Raw genomic sequence first — 22,466 nt, forward strand, 5'->3', positions numbered from 1 at the left:
AGCACGATTCCAGTTGAACACGCGCATCCGAAATTCAGGTTTCTTTTCCAAACGAAGGCAACGGGAGCGTTAAAGCCGAATGGTCCCGTCCCATTTGCAATTTTAATCAAGTCCGACCCGTTTTCTTTCGAGCTCCAACGGTCCAAAAAATAAAGTTCAAGTTCATAAATTACAGAAACTAGTTTGTTACGTCAACCGAATCAGCGATTTGCATTTACTACGAGCCTGTCACGTTTCTGTTGGCGAGAGACGGCGGTTCATCGATCAGGGGCGATCGGTCGCCGAATAGCGATCGAGACAGATTAATTTTCACGGCGATAGATCGGGAGTAAACAGGAATACGTTACGAGATCGAGGCACTTCTAATCTGTCGGGTCGATCGCGCGCCATTAGGTACCGATGCTTGCCCGATCGGCATGAACCACGCGTACGCTACACCCCGACGTTGCTACGTGACACGTGATACAAATGTTTGAAGCGTAAACCGCGCACGCAGCCAGGGTGTGGTAACTGCTTTGTCCCGTGTCATGAATAAAAAGTCAATCGAGTAACTCCGCACGCAGAAACTAGAAACCACTGTTACCCTTTCGATCGAATTTAATTGCCACCGCGACCGGTTTAATTGGCTCCCCCGATCGAAGAATCGGAGTCGGTTCGTTCAGAATTTAATAGAACGATTACAGCGTAATTGGAGAAAGTATTATGGAATACCGTGCATCCGTCGGAAACGTGAAATTGACGACACTTTCCGTGGATATTAATTAATACAACAAGAGACACTAGGGAACTTCAATTGTTTTTATTCAGCTTCGGTGCTAGAGCAATTATAATCTGTCAATTATGTATGAAATATGTGATCGTTTGTTGCTTATACTATTTATACACAGGGTTGTCATATCTGTTTATGTAAATAGTTTCGAGCAGCGAATGTTAATGAAGTGACGAAACCAGTTCCACTCATCAAAATGGAAGATAATCTTTCGAAACCGAGCTACTAGCGGCGCAAATCATTTTACGAGTATGTAAAGTAAGTAAATCATAATTCCATTGAGATAAACAAACAAACTTTCCAATATAGTCGACGATTCCTTGGAACGTTGCGCATCGAACATGAAGAGTAACCGATCGAGTAAACATTTATTCGAAACGATTCGAACAACGTCCAACGCCGAATCAATGAACACCGAGTGTCACAGTGGCTGGTGCTCAATTGTCTCCTCCGCGAGATAAGAATCAATCAATGGAACCTCGAACGGCGCCATCGTCAACGAGGAACAAAACAGGCCTGACCTTTTGTCCGGCTCCGGGGTGGTGGGATAATCATGATGAAAATGGCGCGACTACCGGTACATTTTAAAAGTAGCTATTACCGCGGAGGAACGAGAAGAGGAAAAAAGAAGTAAACGGCACGGGGGCCGGGGAGAAGGGAGAGAAAAAAAGAAATGAAGAGAAGAGAAAGGGAGAAGATGGAGGCGAAGAGGTGGAAGGAGGATTCTCCACGTGTCCTGTCGCTTAACGGGCATGAATATTTACGTCTGCCTCGAAGGCTTTCGAAGGAGGCTTCAAGATTTCGTTGCGGCTCGTGACCGTAAACTATGGACTTGGATCATGAACGTGGTCATAAAGCTATTCGAAAAGTAGTCACGAATTCGCGGCGGAGAGATTTAGAGATGTAAAGGAGCCACTCCGGCGTCGCCAATTACGCTCGCGACTCTCTTCTTCTCTTTTCTACACGACCCGATGCTCGTTAAACAATTCTTAGAAATGAGTATTTAGTCGAAACGTCTAATGAGAGGAGTAAATGGATTATAAGGAATTATGGAATTACACTGTGCAATTTCGAATACGTTTGTGTACAAGAATCGCTACGTACACGTTCAGATTCTTTTCGTTGGGCTTTCCAGTTGAATAATGCGTATAATTCGAGAGTATCGAGTGCACCGCGTGCGTTCGCCTCCCGCGACTGCACACTGCAGTTTCGAAAGACTCAAGTGCACGCTCGTGTGTCTGGTTGCATGCAGAAAGGCGCAAGCTGACCTTCGGTGAGGTATGCGGCGATATTGGGTACGCAAATAGATCATCGGGGGAAAAACGAGTGATACCATAAAAATATCGAACGATGGGTAAATATAGAGGAAAGCGAGTGACTCGGAAGAAATGGGGCGAGGAACTCTTTCGAATTTGTTAATTTCCGACGAATAAAGATCGTGCGAACTGAGCTTGAATTGCGTATTGTCGAACGTGTACAACAATTTTTGTTTGAAAAATTTATTCTTTTTATCAGACACTATGTGATTCGACGATCATTGGAATTTTCTTAATCGTGTCGAATTACATAAATTAAACAGGAACTGTCGTCTAGATTGGAGCAAGGATAATTCGCCATTTTTGTTCGTGTGTATAGTAGATAAGAATACTACAACTGTGATCGCGAAAGAGGTCCTATTCGATTTTTATGTATGTACAACCATATATTTTTGAAAGGCTGTCGAAACTGAATATTTTAAGCGGTTCAAGGAGATCTGGTAGAACATTAGAATAATTCAAGGCGAAAGGTCGGTGAAGGGAGCGTCAAGGAGACTCCAATGTCACTTAAAATGATACTTTTAATACCTTCCTTTAGATTATGCTATCTCCAGCGTCGCGTACTTCGGTATCGATAAAAAAAGCTACTATACTTTTTAACAAAATTCAATTATCACTATTTTTATGTCTTTCAATGGCTCGCAAAGTGGCTTATTATCTTATTTACGTATTCAAACACGTTCGAGCGGAAAGCGCATTTTAAAATGAAACACTTCTGAGTCGTCCACTGAATTATGATCATTTTATTGCTTCCACTTTTTTCTATCGTTCGTGCATTCAAAAGGTAACGATTCATAAAGCAAGAATTACTGATGATAATTCAAGAACCTTTAAAAGTTTATTGGTTATCATTCTGCACATTTCTCTACCTACAGGTTCATTCATTTTAATCGTCTCTTCCATTCTTGGCGCCTAATACAATTTATTCCAAACGTAATGGAAACTTCTAAATTTTCAAATTTGTCAATTATTCTCAACTTTAATACAGTTTAAATTATCATTAATTATTCGGTATGTCTACTTTTTTTCAATTTAAATTCCCAGGCTTCACCTCCAACCAAAAGAAAAAAGTAAATCTCTTTGCACGGGGGTCAGATACCAAAGCATTCCACAATTCAGACACGCATGCGAGCCGCGTTGGCCGTTACTCGAATTACCCGTGAACACCGTCTGCTTTCTACATCGATCCTCGTAGCCGATTAACCCTTTGCACTCCGAATATTTTTTCATTTTCCCTCCAACCACTCCCTGTGATTTTATGTCTTTTATTCTAACATCAAAATGCAATTGGTTAATAAGCATCTTTTTGAAACAATTGTTCAACTACTTCCTTATATCAAGTAAAACGAATGAACTTAAATTTAAAATGACTCAAAAAATTATAAATTAAATTCAAAAAGTACCTGTGCATAAAACTGAGTGAGACTTGACATAGAAGAACAAGTTTAACCACCTGACATTTTGTCTTATAAATCAAGCAATACAAAATAAGATCAATCTGAAATAATACAGGAAATAAAATGTAAATTGTGTAACATTGGCAACTCAAAAATATCAAGCGAGTCTCGGCACAGGAAGCCCAGCGAACCAAATTGATGTAAAACTCGACGCAGAAGAGCAAAAGTTTAACCGTCCGACATTTTGCTTTATACTGTAACAACAATATTAAATACTACAAAAAATAAAATGTAAATTGTGTAACATTGGTAACTCAAAAATATCGAGCGAGTCTCGGCACAGGAAGCCCAGCGAACCGAATTGATATCGAGAGAGACCCGACGCACGAGTGCAAAAGGTTAACATTTCGAAAGTCCCCGCAGTTGAACCCGAGGATCGAACGCACCGAATCCTGGATAACCGTGGTACGTTTCCTATTCGATTCCGATCGATTGTTCTAATCGAGCCCGGTCGGATGTAATTGCTTCCTGCGGATGTTACAATTACCGCTACGTATCGGACGGGACGGTGCACAAAAGCTGGGAAAAACAGTTCTGATCGGCATAATAAATTCTAACTGTCCGTGGGAAGAGGCTTCCTTTCATGCCGCGGCGGTGAATTATTCCCATTAATGAACCGTGCAACCTTTTCCATGCGACGCGCGGGTTTATCCCGACACGACCGATCCGCGATCGCGTCGATTTCCGGTGGCCGCGTCGATCGCGCGCCTGGATCCGATCGGCCTCAGAACGATAACGATTTTTATGGGAGAGACGTACGGTACACGGTTAACGGATCCATTTGGAGTTTATGGTGCTCGTTTCTTGATCAATCGGTACTCGTTATAATGCTGATTATGTACTCGCGTTAATATCAGCTGCGTTACCGGTCCCCGAACGCAGTTTTATTGGCGAAGCAGGATAGCCGGCCGATAATTAATAAATAGGAGTTTTACTGCGCGCCACGATTTAAAAACGGTAATTGTACTGTAATCGAACACCGTGCTGCTTACATCGTATTAAAAGTTTCGGAACGTGCTTCGTATATAAATTGTAATTAAGAATTGAACTGTTACCGGTTATACTTTTAGGCGAATTGTGTGATACAGTAATAGAAGTTCGAGGAAAATGTGATGGAAATTATTGAGTAATGTTCCGTTGATTAGTTACGAGACGTTAATACGCTGGTCACTAATGATTGGAGCTTCAAAATTACAAGAAATTATAGCTAATTATAGCTATAGTAAGATAATTGATATCAGATGGAAATGTTCAATAGCATAAATAGCTATATGATACACTGATGTAAGAATTGCCATACCAAATATTAATGATTCCTTCTTCTTATCTTTGCTAGGAAATTATTAACTATCTGAGATTGACTTTTTGAAACTTCTCTATAGAAACTTCAATAGTGCATCTATTGAGACTTTAATTCATTCATGATTCAATTTGCATATTGACAAATCAATATCTTTAATATGTCCCAGAGAAGCACCTAATATTTGTTTAATAATCGCGAAAAGAAGAAATCTGGAATGGGTCATTCTGGCCCGTTCGGTGGTTCTAGTGTTAAGTGATACGAACGTGTTAAGTGAGAAGTGTGAAACAAGTGAATTTTTTACTTACTTGGACAGCGCTGTTGAGAAAACAGTTGTTCTGGCCAGGTCCATTGAGTAATCCTTTGGTGCTGGTGAAGCTGTTGTTGTGATCACTGGGCGACGATTTCTGGCTGGTTTGAACCTGTCCGTTCGCTTGGTTTCCATGTATTTGATGGCACTGCGACGACTGTAAATATCCACTGTAATCCACGGTATCCTGGGATGCAGCTGGCTGCTGTAAACCCATGATGGACGCCATCCTAAATCAGCTACGTTAGTATCATCTGAAAAAGGAACGGCGGAACGAACTTCATCATTAAAGTCCCAGTGATCAATAACGTTCGAAGTCTTTGGAAAAATGATTCCTTGTAACTGATACGATTAGAGGCCTAATGACTCATTGATATTCAAGCCTCGTGTTCAATTATCTATTCAAGATACGGTCGTGTCATGGATCATTGGTCACTGACTGTAGATCTCGACAATGTTTCAGATATCTTAATAAAACGGTTCAGAAAAATGGGAATAGTTCATGGACTGTTCGAACGATAATTAATTTTCATTTCCTCTTAACGAGTTTCTTTCGTCAATTTTAGCTATTTCGAAAATAAACGTTCGAAAGGTTCGAAAGAATCTAAGCAAATGAAACGATTATTTTCTGAGAAAATGTATGAGTCATTGTATAATATATGATTAAAAGAAAAGTTCCATTCGATCTAATTTTACAATCCGACGCATCTCTGCGTTCGGTGAAATATATAGTATGAGAGCGTAACGCGTGTAACTTCTGTGTGGAAGACACGTATGTAGATTACGGAAAATATTATGCACACTGTTCGGACCACCAGCAGAACGTGATCGTAAAATCGGTAATTTAAACGGCTACGCAGCTAGAAACTAAGCCAACTTTGTGAGTCATACGCACGCACAGAGCTACATTTTTCCGATAGCTACGCGCGATAACGTTATTTTCATTGTACTGTTATACACACATAATTAAACCTTTCTCCAAATTTTCCCCTCGCTCCTCTGCGACCGTTATAACACGTTCATTCGTAGGATGCACTTATTATTATTACAATGCATTAATTCAACAGTCAATTAACTATGACGCGAGTGACGTTAGATTCTTCAGGAAGCAACGGCAGCGTGTTAAATCTGTCCATTACCTTCTTGATCGCGAAAAGATGTTTGTAGATCCAAGGATAAGACGCAACAAGCTCATTGTTCCAATCCTTGTTTCCTTCCTTGACGACTTAATTCCCCGTGTTTCTCTTTCTTCGTTGTAAATATAATAACAAGCACCCTCATATAGAAAAACTTTTCAAACATAGTACTCTAAATCGTTAAAATCCCATTCGTTAAATTAAAATCTTTCAATAATTCGTGGCTCAGAGAATTGACTAAAACCTAATTCGCATTCTTTGATACTTGATTAACAAAATTACAATTCTCTGATCAGAATATTTCACGCGATATGATTTATATGAATTAGTAATACCAATCATGCTCTTAATGGATCCGACTAAATCGAGACGCTGTAGGCTGTCATTAATCACAAAATCGATTTGGATCTCTAATAAATCGAGTGCTCGACATCCAGGAGCGTTTCGGGCCAACCGAAAACCGACTTTCGAAATTCCGAAAACGCACAGGTATTTACCTCGTCTGAAACCTAACGCGTATCGAGTTGCCAACGTTTGCCCCGGCCGTGGCGTCCCCTTGCCGAGCGAAAAATACCATGGTTGCATTGTTACCGAACCCTAAAAGCGACCACGAAGACAGCGACAGGCCAGCTTAGGCTCTCGAGCACGTATTCGGCCCGACCACTTTTCTTGGCCCCTCGAAATTAACGCCGACCACTCAGCCGTACCATTTAGTATGTCGGCTCGCTCTCGCCGCCCTCTGCTCGGCCGATAATATCGGCTTCATTCAGCATCCTCTTTAATTCCCTTTCTACGCGGAAAACTTCGAGACTTCTTCCTTTCCTTTGACGGAAACTCCGAACAGCCCTACGAAACTACATGCTTTTCGCTCTTGACAGTGAACACAAAGATGGGAATGTTCAAGTTGCGCGTTCTAGAAACGGAATTTTGAATAATCAATTGACGGCGGAGGTTGGTGGTGCTTGTTATCGATTCGATAGGAAGATTTGTAATTATACCGTTGGATTAAGATCGTTGTACGTTGTTTAATAGATAGAACAATCTTTTTGCGAATTTCTGACGTGGAGTTTGTTTTCTTCCCTTTCATCGAAATTGATATTGCTTCTGATATTGTAAATCACAGGAAAATGAGAGAGGAATAATTTGGAACGATTGAAATGAGATTTCTTGGTTCCACATTTTGATGGGAACTTTTACCATTTTTCATTTCTACCAAATGTTGAAGTATCTTTTATCTCTAACTAAATGAAATTCGTAATATAGCAAATTTCTGGCGAACATCACCGCGTTTGTAGATTAATTTGTAAGAATCTGTTTGCGTAAGCATACCGGGAGCAGCGGTTACTCCCAATTACAGTTGTCAAGCGGAGTACATGTCTTTGGGAGCGGATGAAACAAAGTAACAGTTCGATCGTAATTATCCGGGAAGCTGTGTGTCCCGGGAAAGTGCATACGTACACGGTTGCATGCGATATCCTGTTTTTTGTAAACGAAATGAAGGGTAACGCTGCTCCGTGTCCCCGCGTATCTCAAATTCATGTAAGATAACGGTGTTAAAACGCGGCGAAGCTAATAGTGTTCCCTCGCGAACAGAGGGGAGACACACTGGAGAGTGCGAAACTGAAGAAATTACGTCGGAGTCAATACGTTACGAGTTTTACCGTTACAATGGCCACGCGTGACTCGCGCATCGTTTGGGTGAAAAGTGGGACTCTGGAAATAAATGTCCAGACTTAAACCCGAGTTCACAATTCCTAGCCGGACCACGCATAATTAAGCGAATATACAAACAACGAATTAGTGGGAAATTTATTTCATTGTGAATCCCGACGAATTGCAAATGAAGAAGCAAGCCGAAAGCTAATTAAATATTTTGGTCTGACCAGGTTCAGGTGATAAATAAACCGATCGTGAAACTTCCGTTCGCATAAATGAATTTCTGTTTAGAATAAAAGTAGCGATGGTACTGTTATTTATATTTCTACGATTATTTTGAATTATTTTGTAAAAACCTGTTGAAAATAATTCGTGTGATTTTTGAATTTGAGAATGCAGTTTATTCCAAGATAGCAAGAAATTGCCGGTGGTAAAGTCGTGGATACATTCCTCGGCCAGCTTCGAATTGTACTTACTGGTTCGCGTGCAATTAAAAAAATGTTCACCGCTATGTCGTTTTCCTTGAAGATCCTCGGCCGAGGCCGCGTTTCACCGGACTGAGCATTGGGGATCGCGGAGAATGGCTCGCGAATATCGATTCGGTGTTCATTGATTCGTTGAATACGATTTCTCGGTATTGTTACAACCATTCGATACGCGATACGCTAATGCCAGGCACGTGCCTGATTAACTTCAAGGAACGGTGTGGTATATGCAAAATGCACGCAAAATTCGATTCACGTAGACGCAGGTATCACTAACGACATAAATATCCGTCTTCTTTGCGTTCTTTGCGCATGTACGTATCGTTCGGTACAAGAATTGAGTACCTTATAATTATATATTCCTCATTTAAGCGTTTTATTCAGCTTCGAAGTCTGTAAACACTTAATTAGCACCTTTGAAACGTGAAATGGGTTATCTGATAAATTGTGTGCCTTCATATTTCAGAATAATAAATGGAGACCTTCATTGTATTTGTACTTTAATAACTGTCAGGAGCTTCTTTGATTAAACGGTGAATTTGAAGTGGCAAACATTGCAAAATTCAGTCGCATGTTTCTTTTGAATGTACTGGCGATTATCACGTATTAAAGCAATATCTTGCACGTGTACCGGCAAATTCAGCTCAAGTCTTTTATGAAAAGCAATCGTAAAGTAACACGTTCTCGTATTTTTTTTTATTATTTCCGCAAAATTCATTCTCTGATTATGTTGCAAAGCTTCCGCACGACCGTGGGTTTTACGAGTCTCCTGAGCTCTGCCCCGCAATTTACCTACATTCTACGGCCGAGTATAAAAAATTCCTTCCACTTAAGATTATTCATTGCCCTAAGTTCTGTCTACAGCTTCCTGGAATTCGGAAGGAAATGTAGCAAATTACTGGGACGTTAAACAAATTATCGTATTAATTCCGAAAAGTATGAGAATTCACCGTGACAGTTTAATGCAAATCGTTCTCTGTCAAATATATGCTTGTATACGATTGTAGATGCAAAATTCATTTATGCACTTCGATCCATAAATCTTGAGACACTTTAAATTTTCAACATGTTCGGAGACTTTATAGTATATCTTACGCTGTGAATAGTTTCGAATATTTCCTTTTATTGTAGTACTTAGTAAATAACGATTATTAAGCATAATGCTAATTAAAACGGAGATAGTTCAATTAATTATCTAATACGAGAAATTTGGATTGAATCGCGTCGCTCTATTCGAAACGTAGCTTTCTCAGTAGCCTTTCTCGATAAACACCCACGAAACAGAAATAGCACTTTGAAATGCACGTCCGTCAATTTTCCGTTCCCAAAGGAACCATTGTGAAACCGCGATTTAATTTCAGATTGCGTTATCAGCGCTGAGTATCGTGGCGTTCGCTAAGATGTGTGAATAGATGTGTGGTACTATCATCCGAAACGCATATGTTGTTTGTTTTACGAAAGTAGACAATTTTCAAACGTTTTGCTGCAAGTGGTGTTAATTGTACATTAAATTCAAGACATAGAATAGATAACACAATATCTTGAATGATTAAAATCTTAAGATAAAACCATTTAATGAGACTGACATGTGAATATCATAAATTCTTTCTAGGAATATACGCAAATTTTTCATATTGTTCAATTTTTAATGAACGGCATTAAAGCATATAACACCATATTATTAAACAAATTGACAAAAAAAAAAGTGAAAAAGAAATTATTTTCCGGTACCGGGAATCGAACCCGAGCCTCCTGGGTGAGAGCCAGGTATCCTAGCCACTAGACCATACCGGAGAATTGAAATACAGATTTCCGTAAAGGCTACTTCACGAACTTATATATAATTTAAATAATAAGAAAATTATTTAATTTTATATTTATTCATTCTAATCGATTATAAAATATATTCTTCAATATTAAATAAACACTTTAACTCATAAACGACCAATTCTCATTGACAATAACAAATTTTCTTCATAAATAGTAAACATTTCGTAGAACATATAATTGAAAATTTTAATACTAACAAAGGAACGTCAATTCGTAACATAAACGTCATTATCCGTTATTATTAATGTATACGTTAATTTTCAAAACTTCTGAATGTAATTCCAACGCGTCTATAGCTCAACAATGAGTTGCCTCAGAATTCATGGAGCACAATAGAATTTATAATTATTTCATGGATATTATTACACGTAATTTACATTCAACGTGGATATGTTACACACAACGGATTCTCAATGTGTCCGATAAAGAGGCAGCTTTCGGGAAGCTGAAAATTTCGGGCTCCTCATCGCCATCTTATTCTACCTTCCAAGACCATCCCCTACGTGTTACGCATGCCAACGTAATAAAGCTCCGTTGTCCTGAATGACAATGTACGCAAGCGTATTTATAGACCGACCACCATCCACAAGTTTACAGAGTTTCTTTTAGGTTCTTTCACTGTACGCTTTCTTGGAACTTCCACGGAACTCGCGTCGATTCTAACGGTTCAAACGAAGAAGATCCAGCAATTAACATGTCGTGTGATAAAGAAATCTACTTCCAAGAATTCCCGCTATCTCCCTCTCTCCTAATCATAAAATTCGTCACCGAACGTATCAATAATAATCATCCCATTATCGATTTAATATATTCCTTGCAGCAATTGTGGAATTCGTTAAATGGAATATTTAAGTAAAGTTTAAGCGATACAGGAATTGTATACACTATCAAGGATGCTCGAGTTTACTGGTGAGTCGTAAAAATTCTATACAAGGCACGAGGAATAACGAATGATTAAGGAAAGAGCATTCCGAGTGAGGAAAAAAGCGAAAACAGTAATTCGCCGAGGCCTTCGCCGTTCGGTTTTAGAGATTTTAATGGTTCTACGGAAAATCAAGTTCCGCGGGTTCCTTGAAAACCCATCGAGGCCACTTCCGGCGTTCGAGAAAGACGCCATGGTTATCTTATTTTCTGGCAGAATCAACTATCTGGCGCCGCGGTGCCCTCAAGAAAGAAACCACCGGGAAGTAAAAGCGAAAAACGGAAGTGACGTGGAAAGGAGAGTCGCGTATTATGGCATAAACCCGTGGCCTGTTGCTATCTCGAGGTTATTTCCGTTGGACACACAAGTCGACGCTCGGTGAAGACCGCGGGAGGCGCCAGGACGCCTAACCCGCGGGAAAGATAACACTCGAATTAAATTACATATTATCATTTCCTGCTAATGTCTTGATTAGGAAACCCTTCTAATCTGCATCGTTTCTATTATGCGTCGGCTATCTCGCAAGAAATCAGCCTGAACTTTTCACGCGAGAAAATGCTGGTAGACCTTTTTATCTCGGCGCGTCTCGAAATAGATCTGGGAATTAATTTATGTTACGTTACTTAGTACTATTATTAGATACATTGCGCATCTTATAATTAATGCCATTTATTTGTATTATATATTATTAATAGAATGTATGAATAACTAGTTACGAATTGTATTCATTAATTAACTCTATTTATCTATCTTTCTATCTATCCATCAAACTTAATAAAAAATTTTATTTCATAAAATCTACGTTTGTAACACTTTTCTAATACTCCATGCAGCTATAGAGAAACTAACATTCCATCGCACAAGTAATAATCTTACTACACTGAGCTCGAAGTTGCAGAATTCAACGCACCTACTAATTATTCCTCCAAACGATTCAATAGAAAATTATCCAACGCACAACACCTGCGAACCAAATCTCGATAAGTGTTAAACATTGTTAAAAACGTGTTTCCACGCGAGTAATTGGTAAGCTCCGGCTGAGTTCCGCGACGAATCTCGCGCAGTAGGGAAGCGTTGAAGTCGGCGAAGTCCCCGACATAATTAAAACGCGGGGCGCGTGGATCGTTATCGCGCCGCGGAACACGCGGGAACGACAGCAACGAAATTAAAATGAAAAGCCGGCCGTTTTCCGTCCAAAGATACAACTGGGTCCGTTTAGCCGGGCGCGCGTTTAATGTGGCTCCGACGGATTTATACGCGTCAGCATCATCGCGCGTTTCACCGCAATGCGGAGAGTAGGCTCGCGCGGCTCCTGGGTGGAATTCCTTCTTTCGCGATTATAACCGCAGCTCGTTCGACGCGGGGGTAAACAATTACGCGAAGACGCAGAAGAAAGTTGGCAGCGCTTGTTCGCCGGCAACGCTTCAACGCGACGCGCCGAAAGATTTCGCCGGATGGAGAAAAAGTTTGAAATATACGCTCCGGAACGGAAAAGCGGCTCTTGCCCGCCATTACGTGCGCCGAGATCGCGAGTATGGATCTTTTTACGCTGATTAAATTTAGTTTTTGCCGGGAGCGTTGGGAAGTATCGCGTTAAGTTCCGTTTTCTTGAAATATTGAAAGCGTGCGATTGATCTTTGTACGGAAGATGAATAATGAAAATGTCAGTATGATTTGTTCCATCCGGTTTATTTCATTGACGGATTCAGTAGAATTAATTCGCTAAAACATGAAATTAATTCTACGATTATCGTACGTTTACGTTTGCTCTAAAGAAGTATAATTGGCGATAGAAGAATATTTCATTTGGACTTGATAGAATTAAGTGAGATTCGTATTTGTTCGATTCTGTTTACCTTCGTTACGAGTTTGATGTGATGAGAATAATGAATATGTGTTTGATTGATGTTTGAACAGAAGAATGTTCTTTAGAGAGATACGAATGATGAATGTCGTTTGAGATGATGGTTTTCGTAATTATATAGGATACTATCGTTCTATTTTTAGATGGGAATCTGGTGGGCTCGATATCGAATCTCATTTGCAGATTCGGGCAGTCTCGATCAGGAACAATCGACTTTTCGCGAAGAATGGATATCGAATGGAAATGACAGGAATGGGTAGAATACGTGGTGAAGTGTGAAGATTGGAGATAGGAATACGGAAATTCGCGGTGGGATTCCACCGGCACAATGGGGAGGACAAAACTTCAATGGAATAACTCGTTAATTAAGTATCACAACTGTGCGAGCGAACAACCACGTGATTTACATTATCTTCATCGATAAAGAACACGAGAGGAACACGTATAACGCATTACCGAAACGTCCCAATTATTATTATTGGAGCCAGATGGAACTTTCCCAGATGACGTTCGAAGCTTTTTCGACAGTAAAGTGACATGTAAATAGCATCTTGTTCGCTTTTATTTAAATAAATTCTGAGAAGATTATTGAATTTTTTTTTTAAACGATATAAATAAATGAATTGATGTCCGAGGCAGCAAGAAAATACCTCGATTCGACCGCGCATAATCGGTAGAAAGGATTTTGAACGCGTCAAGTAGGATTTCAGCCCCATCACCGGAGAACGGTGATCGACGTGATAATTCCGGCTTTGCTTGGTCCATTTTTCGCCCTAGAGATTTAAGGATTTTCCACTTATATGAGCACGCTTCCGAAAGTTTCCCCGATAACGCATCGAGTGGTTTATAAGCTAAAAACTTTCGGAGCATTCATCACGTTCCAAACTCTTATCAACGAATCGATTAAGAAAATAAGATTAAAAAATGAAATAGCGCTTCCGAGCGTCTGGAATAAGACGCGTGCATAAACCGTTTTATAACATTTAAAAATTTTGTATCAGTTTATTTCCTGGTGTGCCAATTAGCAATCCGTCGATGCTTTAATTATATGACAGTGAAGTTTCAATTAAGAATATCTTCTTGACCTTTCACTGGACGAAAGTTGCATCAACCGATGAATAAAGATGATGAATACTCATGAGGCAGGGATTTAATAAAACTTTTCTTAGAAATTAACATCGGTTTATTTAAAAAATATTACGATACCGGATGATGTAAGTAATAAATGTATTCTGATGACGCTTAATTATTCAGATGTAGTTTTTCATTGTAACAACAAGTTAAGAAAGACCTATAATTCCAGATTTTATGTTTATGAGCCCTTAAAGAAACGGCAGGACTTAAAATCTCTCAATTATGAGACGGAATACGTCAATCGCCCTGTACTTTACCCGTGACAAAGAACGACAAGCTCAGGCCCTAATGATTTCGCCGTTCGTTCGTCGCTTCCGCAAGATCTTACCTTCGGAAGCGTCAATTACTATAATCTAGCTCACAGGTGTTCCTTTAATGCGAGTAGCGCTCCCATCCTGGACAAAAATGACTAACCAGCCTTCGAGCAATTAGGTAATTCAGTTCCGAGAATGATTCCAGTGGTTCGCTCCTAAACCTCTTTGTGGTTGAAGCCTGCGGCATCATTAAATCACTTACCGACTATAGCGCTGTTTAATTTATTATTGTGACGAGTGCATTCAGGGAACTTAATAGAAAGAACTACCTTTAAATAAGCTTACCTAAAAAAAAGCTTCCACATCTAATAAAACCCAAAATCTACTTTTTAAATGTGCAACTTAATAAGTATCTCTAATAAAGAAATCAAAAGAAACTGAATTATTGCACGAACTCAAAGATACTTAGATCGAAGTAACCAAAATCCAATTTCTAAGGTGAAATTTATATTTTCGACAAAAAGAGTACGATATCTTTAAAATAAAGGTAACCTATTTCGAGCCGAAAGGGTTCAACAAAGTGGACGCGGATTTTTCTTGTCGAGGGCCGGGATTACGCCGCGTTTTCGAAGGGGCGAGCGCGCCCGCGAATTTTTTCAAGGATGCACCTGCGCGCCGAGTATCAAATGTTGCCCAGTTGCACATCGCGATTGCGGCCTTCGGGAAAAACTTGCTGAACCGGTCATGCGTAAAATATCACGAGCCTCTTGACAAGAGGGCCAAGCGGGCGCACGAGGCTGCGGTAACGCGGTCCGCTCGCGATAAATTGTCCTTTTGCAGTATCATGTGCGTAGAAACATTTTATGCCCCCGGGCCCCGTTTGTTGCATCCTTCGTGGCACGGACCGTAGGAAACAATTTCATCCGAGGTACAAACGAGACGCGTTCAAACTTTACGAGGCATCGGTAACCGCGACAGAAATTACGGCGGGATTATATCGACGAGGAAGACCGCGAGACTACGATCACGCGGGAGACTATCGACGGTACTTAGATCTACTAACGACAACGACGATAACTTAGAAATAATCAACCGTTCAACGAAAGGCACGAAAAGTGTATTATAAATTCTACGAGGAGCACTTTGAACCGTTTCGAAAGGTTGTTCGTCACTATTTAAACTTTCGAGGATAACTTCATCCCTTAAACTTGTTTCGTCGGAGCTAAAACCGAGCGAGGTACCTGTTATTCAAATCGAAGCAAAACAACGTACACAACCGCAACGGAGAGAAATTATGCAATATTTTCCTCTAAAGCGTCCGGTATAATGACAGATACAGGACCGTGAAAAACTGTCCCGGAACAAACGGCCTCGCCGTTCAGGGACCGGAGGCGAAGCCGGCTGAATTTCAGCCGCGAACGAAATACTTTACACCTCCGACGAGTCGGCGATAATAATGCGTAGGAACGCCGGGTTCGTGATGATAATACGGCCTCCTGATTATCGTGCTGTCCGAAGCCTCCTCAGGGTCGCTTGAGTTACGTCGTAATGATGGCGAACCGGCGAACCGGCGAACCGGTTCGTGGCCCTGCCACTGCACTTATTCGGCCCCCTCACGCCCTCATCCCCCCACGATCGGCTAACCCGATCCCGGCAGACGAGACCGAGGAGAAAAAAAGCACGGAAGAACCCGCAAAACTGAACCGCACACCTGGCCCAACGATGAAAACACGAATTCGTGGCGGCGTTGGCCGGTGTCACGGCTCGAGAACGAAAAATGACAAGGTTGAAGCTCGAAAATTCGCGTTTCGTTCCGTGTCGACGGGGATGAGCATTAAGCGTTTGAGCGTTGAGAAATTTTCTTGGGTGCATGCTAAAAATCCGAGTGAATTTCGGATTTTCGTTGTTGTTATTTAGGAAAGCAGGAAGGATGGTGATGGTTTATTTCGAGCGGATGTAGAATTGGGAATAAATTTAAATGTGGAAGTTTGATTATTGGGTTCGTTCGAAGGTTTAAATCTAACATGATTTGAGTTCAGTAGTGTGTAAAAGGTAGTTGTTATCGACGATAATTTTTATAGTATTGAAAATTGATAACGATTGAATCGATCGGGATGAATGCAGAAATTATGGTTAAGTAAGCGAAGGTTGAGTGAGTAAAAATATTGGAAGGGAGAGTGTATGTTTATCTCAAATTGAGCAATTATTGTTCGAGTGGATTAGAGCGTTCAAGTTTCAAGTGCAATCATAGACACTTACTATCTCTTTATTCTATTTCCCAATAGTTGGTTTCTTATGAAATAAAGAACGAACATCAGTGTTTCGCGAAAATGGATATCGTTATTGTCTGTGCGAGAATTGTTAACGCTTACTCAGAAATGAAGGATGCAAGATTTTTTCTAATAAGGCAGCAGCGTCGAAAGAGGCTGAAATTAGTGTGTAACCGGTCAGTACTTCGGTTTATAAAAGGAGGAGAGATTGCAATGGAGGGTTGCAACACATTGCTGGGAATGGGCGTGGAGTTGAGCCTTTTAAGGAATATGGCCTCCCTTTGCGCGGATTTGCTTTTTCGAGTGATATGAACGTGAAATTGAAAGTTATTGGTTTGAGAACGAGCCAAGTATACGACTGAACTGACACAAGCACTATTCTTGATAAGTAATAAACATAAAATACAAATTTTCTTCCTCTGAAGAATCCTAAGCGATCTTCCGCTTCAACAAAAAAATGTCTAATTATTATCATCCGAAATAAATCTTAATTGAAGATCTCTGGCAGTCACTTCAACCGAAACTTCATTTTCCCGTTTACAGCTACAACTTTCCAATACGCCTTCTCAATTTTCAAAGAAACAAACAATCTACCGGGAAGCACGTATTGTTACTAAAAGCTTCTTCGCGCTGTGCCCGTGTCCCGCGCTCTCGAAAGAAAACAAGAAAAGAAAGCAAACAATACCCTTCTTCTAAGGTCTACTAATTCACACCTGAGAACAGGACGGACAGAGAAAAAACGAAACAAAATCAGTGTTTACTCCTTTCACCCGTACACCGTGGCGACCTTTCGATTCGGCGGATTCTCTCACGGGGAAACAAGGAACGACAAAGGAACGAGCAACTCGCTGTCCCGCGTGCTCGATTTTCTCCGCGAAAAAGCGTCCATTGTGAAGGTTTCCACGTGCGCGTACAATGAGTCGGAACACCCGGTCTAAATATCTACTTTCACGGCGTACGGTCGCGTCGTGCCCTCTGTAGATAGGTTGACCGGAAGTCCCAATGTTTCGTGGTGTACTCCTATTTCTCAATTTTTAATGTTCAATCTTCAATTATTCGTTTTCGACCTTCGATTCTCAATTTTCTATGATTTTTAGCCTTCGCTTACCGCTAGACTGCGGATGTTTATTCACCTATACTTATTTTTGACCACACTAAACACAATAATGTACAGTTTTTATGAAAATAATGAATTTCTTTTTAACATCGACTGTAAGATACTTATTTTTGAAAGCTGTGAATCACATAAACATCCGTACGCTTGTTATTTGACACGATTGATACAGTTGAATGAAACATCTGTATCATTCAGTGCTACCATATGAAGCAACCAATAGAAAGAGAGGTTCCACTGTTCCAACGAAAAATGTAGAATATAGAAGTGTACTATACGGAAAATATCGCTGATTTCTCTCTCCTCTGTGTTTGGCGTTCATACCCTGTGTTCCGGTTTTCAATTTCGCCGGTGTAGTCGCCCTAACCGCGCAGGACACGAGACATCTAAACAGGACAGTATAAATTTATCAGAACTGAATACTGACCGATATTGCACCAGTGCAGTGGCCATTTGCCAGCGACAGCCTCCGGGTTCTCTCCCTGCTGCATCTCTTGTTGCATTATGCAGTCGAGAAGACTGCATTTCTGTGTCTCTGTCCCTCGGTCACGTCCGCCCCGAACGATCCCACTCGTCGGATAAATATGTATGTCGGTCGGGGCATGATTTATTCGCGCGAAATTATCTCCGTCACTGGCTGGTCGCTGTCGGATCGTTACCGTGATCGGGAATTGTCATAATGTCAGGGTCAAGGGTTTCCCCGTCGCGATGTAGTATAGAGATAAGTATAGTTAGTTCAAGATAGTGCGATCAGAGGGAGAGATCGATTGGCGTTGGTACTTTCACGCATAATAGTTGATCATTTATTATTAACGAGTATTAATCTGATCTTTGAAACAAGAGAATATTGAAGAAACATAGGAAAAAATGTTAATGGAACTTTTAATATATAAAAACTGAAAATTTAACTTATGAAAACAAAAGTTTCCGGATTTTTATACAGTAGAGAGTGTCGACTGTTAAGGATTAAAATAAATTAAATCGTGAATAACATTGTAATTAAATATTAATTAAACTGTAAACTCAATTTCAACGCGCTTGAAACTTCATGAAAATGTGACTGTATTATCTCGGACTTATCTTATTTGCATAGTATTGGTCGACGGTAGTGTGGACACCGTACACAGCGCGAAAGAAAATGCAATTTTTCCTTGAGTGAAACAGTCAACAGCGACACGACCCGGAGAAACTTTCAAATTGGATCGCATAAATCAGAATGATTACAAGCCCCACCCTTACCGGATTTATGACATAAAAATTTGTTCCGGTGCGTTTCGCATTGTATGTTAATGCGGTTCTGATAGACACAATTGGAAGCGTGATGTATCATGGAGTACAGTCGATTGCGGTATGAAAATTAATTTGTAATAATGTAGATCGAGTGACGGCTAATTGGTCATTGTGTCTGACGGAGCGAACAGTCGTTATATTACAAGAGAAGTATCGATAATTAATAATTATTGAAGAAACATAACGCTGTAAATATTGAAACGAAGATAAGTCTGCACTCGCGAGTTGCGCTTAAATAAACACTTCAAGTCTCCAGACACCAGTCTAATGAACCGAATCGAACGTTTCCTAATCCACGGACACTTCACAAACAAGCGGACGTTGTTTTCAATTAGCTGATACTAAAAACAGCACGTGCGTATCGTTAAAACGGCAAACTTTCGAGAACTTCGCTGATAAGTTCTGCAAAGACGGTCTCGTCAAAATATGAGGACACTCGAAACACGAGGTATTAGTCTCGTTAAAAGTGGAATCATTATTTTCCTATCTCCGAGATAAAGTAACGAAACAAAATAAAATGACACAACGAGATAAGACTCGCGCGATACTTCGAAATCGATCGCGCCGATGCCGACTTCATAATTTTCGCAACAAAAAGTGCACTCAGCGGAATGAAAAAATCGCGTGTCAATGTCACGATTAACCTAAGAGGACCCACCCACATTTAAGTTCATTAATTCCCTAATGGAGTCACGCGTGAAGAACATAAAACGCGTGTGCTCCAACGAACGTCCTTCCTGTTCACCAGTCCCATTGCGAACACAGACGTGTTTACGCAGTTCCAGTTCTACCAGAAAGAAACATACGCGACACGAGTCGGGAAGAGCTGAAATTCTCACGAGAAAATAGAACGTGACGGTGACCAAGTGTCGGCTAAATATTTTTTGCCCTGAATCGAACACGAGAACGGTTTCGACGTGTCATAAATTACCTGCGAACGTCACGTTCCAACATTCATGTGTACACGTACCATTAAATTTATATAAATATATGATACATTGAAAATATTATACATTCAAGTATTCAAATATCTAAGAAAATGAACGGACCAATGTATTTCATACGTGACGTTAGAGTGCCTACACAGCGTCCTCGAAACTCGGCCGAAGTTCACGAAGCCCTAGAGGTCCTGCATCCAGTTGTTCCCAGGGGACCTCTAAGAACAACCAGCATCACGAAGATAAATCTCATGGCGTCCAACATCCCCCAGTCCACAGCCAGAGTTATGAACCTGACTTTCCTATCAGTGGGAGTCGCTTTAAATTTCTCGGTGATCCTAGTGATCATTTCCAAAAAATCTATGAGAACAGCTACCGGCCTCCATTACATCAGCCTGACGCTCTCCAATATGGTGATCCTAATCGAGCCATTCGAAGAAGTGCTCAAATGGTTCTTCGCGGTGGACATGAAACTGAACATGGACTACGTGTGCATGATAAGCTTCGACGTGTCCGTGATAACCATCGCGATACTCAAGCTACTGCTCTACATCGATATATTCCAGCAGCACACGTCACTAGGCCAACTCCTGCTGAAGAAGATGACCGCGATGAAAGGGATTCTCTTGACCTGGGCCGCGTGCATTGTTTGCCTCGCCATCGGTCTGCATATTTATGATTTTTTCGAAGGAGACATGGCTGATATTTACGTGTGGAACACGATTATGTTCATCATCATGCCGCTTTTCATATACATCGCTCTTGACTGCTTGATCTTGTACGAGCTGCTGATACTCAAGGAGACTGAGGGATCTTGGCGGTTGAAGGAACTAAGACAATTTGTCATGTTGGGTAAATTGAATTTGTAGATGTATATATGTTTTACGTCAAAAGCTTCTAGTTTCATATTTTTCGTCTGTAATACAAATTTCAATTAGTTGCAACGGATCGTCAAGTGCTATGCTTTTAAATTTCACATTTAAATCTTACGATCTTTTACAAAGATGTTGCCTTTAACTAGACGAAATAAAGATTTTACTGACTGTACTGCTGATAGTAAAGGACATAAAGCAAAATTCTCCACAGTGATCGTCGCGATTGCTTTCCTTACAATTCGCACGCCGTACCGAGTCGCCAGGGCGGTAAATTTCATAGAGCCAAAAGCGTCATGTTGCACGGACAGTAAGAGGGAGATTCTCTATTTCATTGCCAAGACGTTTCCAGCGGTCTGCTCCATTATTTACATTATAATGTCGAGTGAATTTCACGAAGCTCTTAAGGTTCGTTTCAAAGCACAATAATAAATTACTAAAGCGACTTACTCATTAACGCAAACATTAAATATCTCACGATTGCAGGACCTACTGAAATGTCGATGTCAAAGGTCGCCGAAGGAAACAGTATGACGTTCAGCTTCGCTTATTCGCTACTCTCCTACGTAATAACCATCAACTGTTCCTCACAGACACTAATCTTAATAACAGCAACGATAATGACGAATAATATCAGAAACTAATACTTTCTCAAAAAATATCAATTAAACATTGCACATCAGAAGACAAATTTTAATTTCCCAGGTAATTCAACGATCCAGATGAAGACGAGCAAGAAAGAGGAATGCTAAAGGAACATCGACAGAATTCGCAACGCATTTGTACGGCGGAGGCTGGGGTGTCGCGGCCGCAAAGTCGCGAATTCATTGCGCTCTCTGTATGCAAATTGGCCTCCCTTCGGGTACGTCTGGCCAGTACATAAGTCGACGGAGGGTCGCAGTTATGTGCGGCCGCGCGTACGTTCGTCACGACGACTTCTCCCCGCACTTTGTGGGCAGGTACCCGGCGCGGAGGAGAAAAATCCAAGCGGACCACGTCCAATAATCTGTTGGCCGCCGCCGTACGCGCGATCGTTTCGAACGCTTCGATTGTTAAGGAGTTCAGATAGCGTCGCTGAACCCTGCGTCCATACGGCGACCTAAACGCGCGAATGTGTCACGCGCCGCGCGTTACATGCCGCGAAATTCCCTTGCAACGGTCGCGGTCGACTTTAAACTCGGAAGACCGCGCCACTTTATGTGTCCGAGGTGCGCTCGAGAGAAAAGTTCGAATTCCGGGTGCGAAATAGATATACCCCAGTCGACTACGTTTATTTAGCGACTAAAGGGTCACGCGGGTTTCTAAAGATTCGCAACGTAGCTTCGGGAAGCTGCGACGAGAATATCATGAACACGTTTTACAATGCGTGTAATATTCGCTAAGTTTAGTTAACTTTTCTATACAACGATTGAAGTGAGAATCTTATGTGATACATTTAACGTATAAGCATTGAGTTAACGAATGGGACACGATAAGATTCAAAGTGTAATGCTCTGTTATTAACTGTTTGTTCACCTGTCGATGAAATGGAATCTTTAATACACCTATT

The 22,466-nt window shown here is 40.8% G+C and overlaps 2 protein-coding genes and 1 non-coding gene across 4 annotated transcripts in view; 1 reads left to right on the top strand and 2 right to left on the bottom strand.

The window, feature by feature from the left end:
• The window catches only part of ec (ubiquitin specific peptidase echinus), a 104,608-nt gene that overhangs the window by 72,747 nt on the left and 9,395 nt on the right, over window positions 1-22,466 (bottom strand). Inside the window, exons 1-2 of one of the 2 annotated variants that reach the window (XM_031990128.2) lie at window positions 6,292-6,389; window positions 5,151-5,406 (exon numbers count right to left, since the gene is read on the bottom strand). In XM_031990128.2, coding sequence (XP_031845988.2) covers window positions 5,151-5,381 — 231 coding nt within the window. In that variant the 5' untranslated portion in view covers window positions 5,382-5,406; window positions 6,292-6,389. Of the gene's footprint in view, window positions 1-5,150; window positions 5,407-6,291; window positions 6,390-22,466 lie in introns of those variants that run through there. The other variant, XM_031990127.2, reaches the window with a different exon arrangement.
• On the bottom strand, window positions 10,152-10,223 carry TRNAE-CUC (transfer RNA glutamic acid (anticodon CUC)). The gene has a single exon. It is a non-coding gene; the product is annotated as a tRNA-Glu (tRNA).
• LOC116432787 (uncharacterized) lies at window positions 20,260-22,432 on the top strand. The gene is made up of 4 exons (XM_031990157.2): window positions 20,260-20,897; window positions 21,132-21,325; window positions 21,404-21,483; window positions 21,623-22,432. The coding sequence occupies exons 1-3, from the start codon at window positions 20,297-20,299 to the stop codon at window positions 21,449-21,451; spliced, it is 843 nt and encodes a 280-aa protein (XP_031846017.2). The 5' UTR covers window positions 20,260-20,296; the 3' UTR covers window positions 21,452-21,483; window positions 21,623-22,432.

The sequence above is a fragment of the Nomia melanderi genome, chromosome 9 (assembly GCF_051020985.1).
Source record: "Nomia melanderi isolate GNS246 chromosome 9, iyNomMela1, whole genome shotgun sequence".
NCBI classification, from domain to species: Eukaryota; Metazoa; Arthropoda; class Insecta; order Hymenoptera; family Halictidae; genus Nomia; species Nomia melanderi.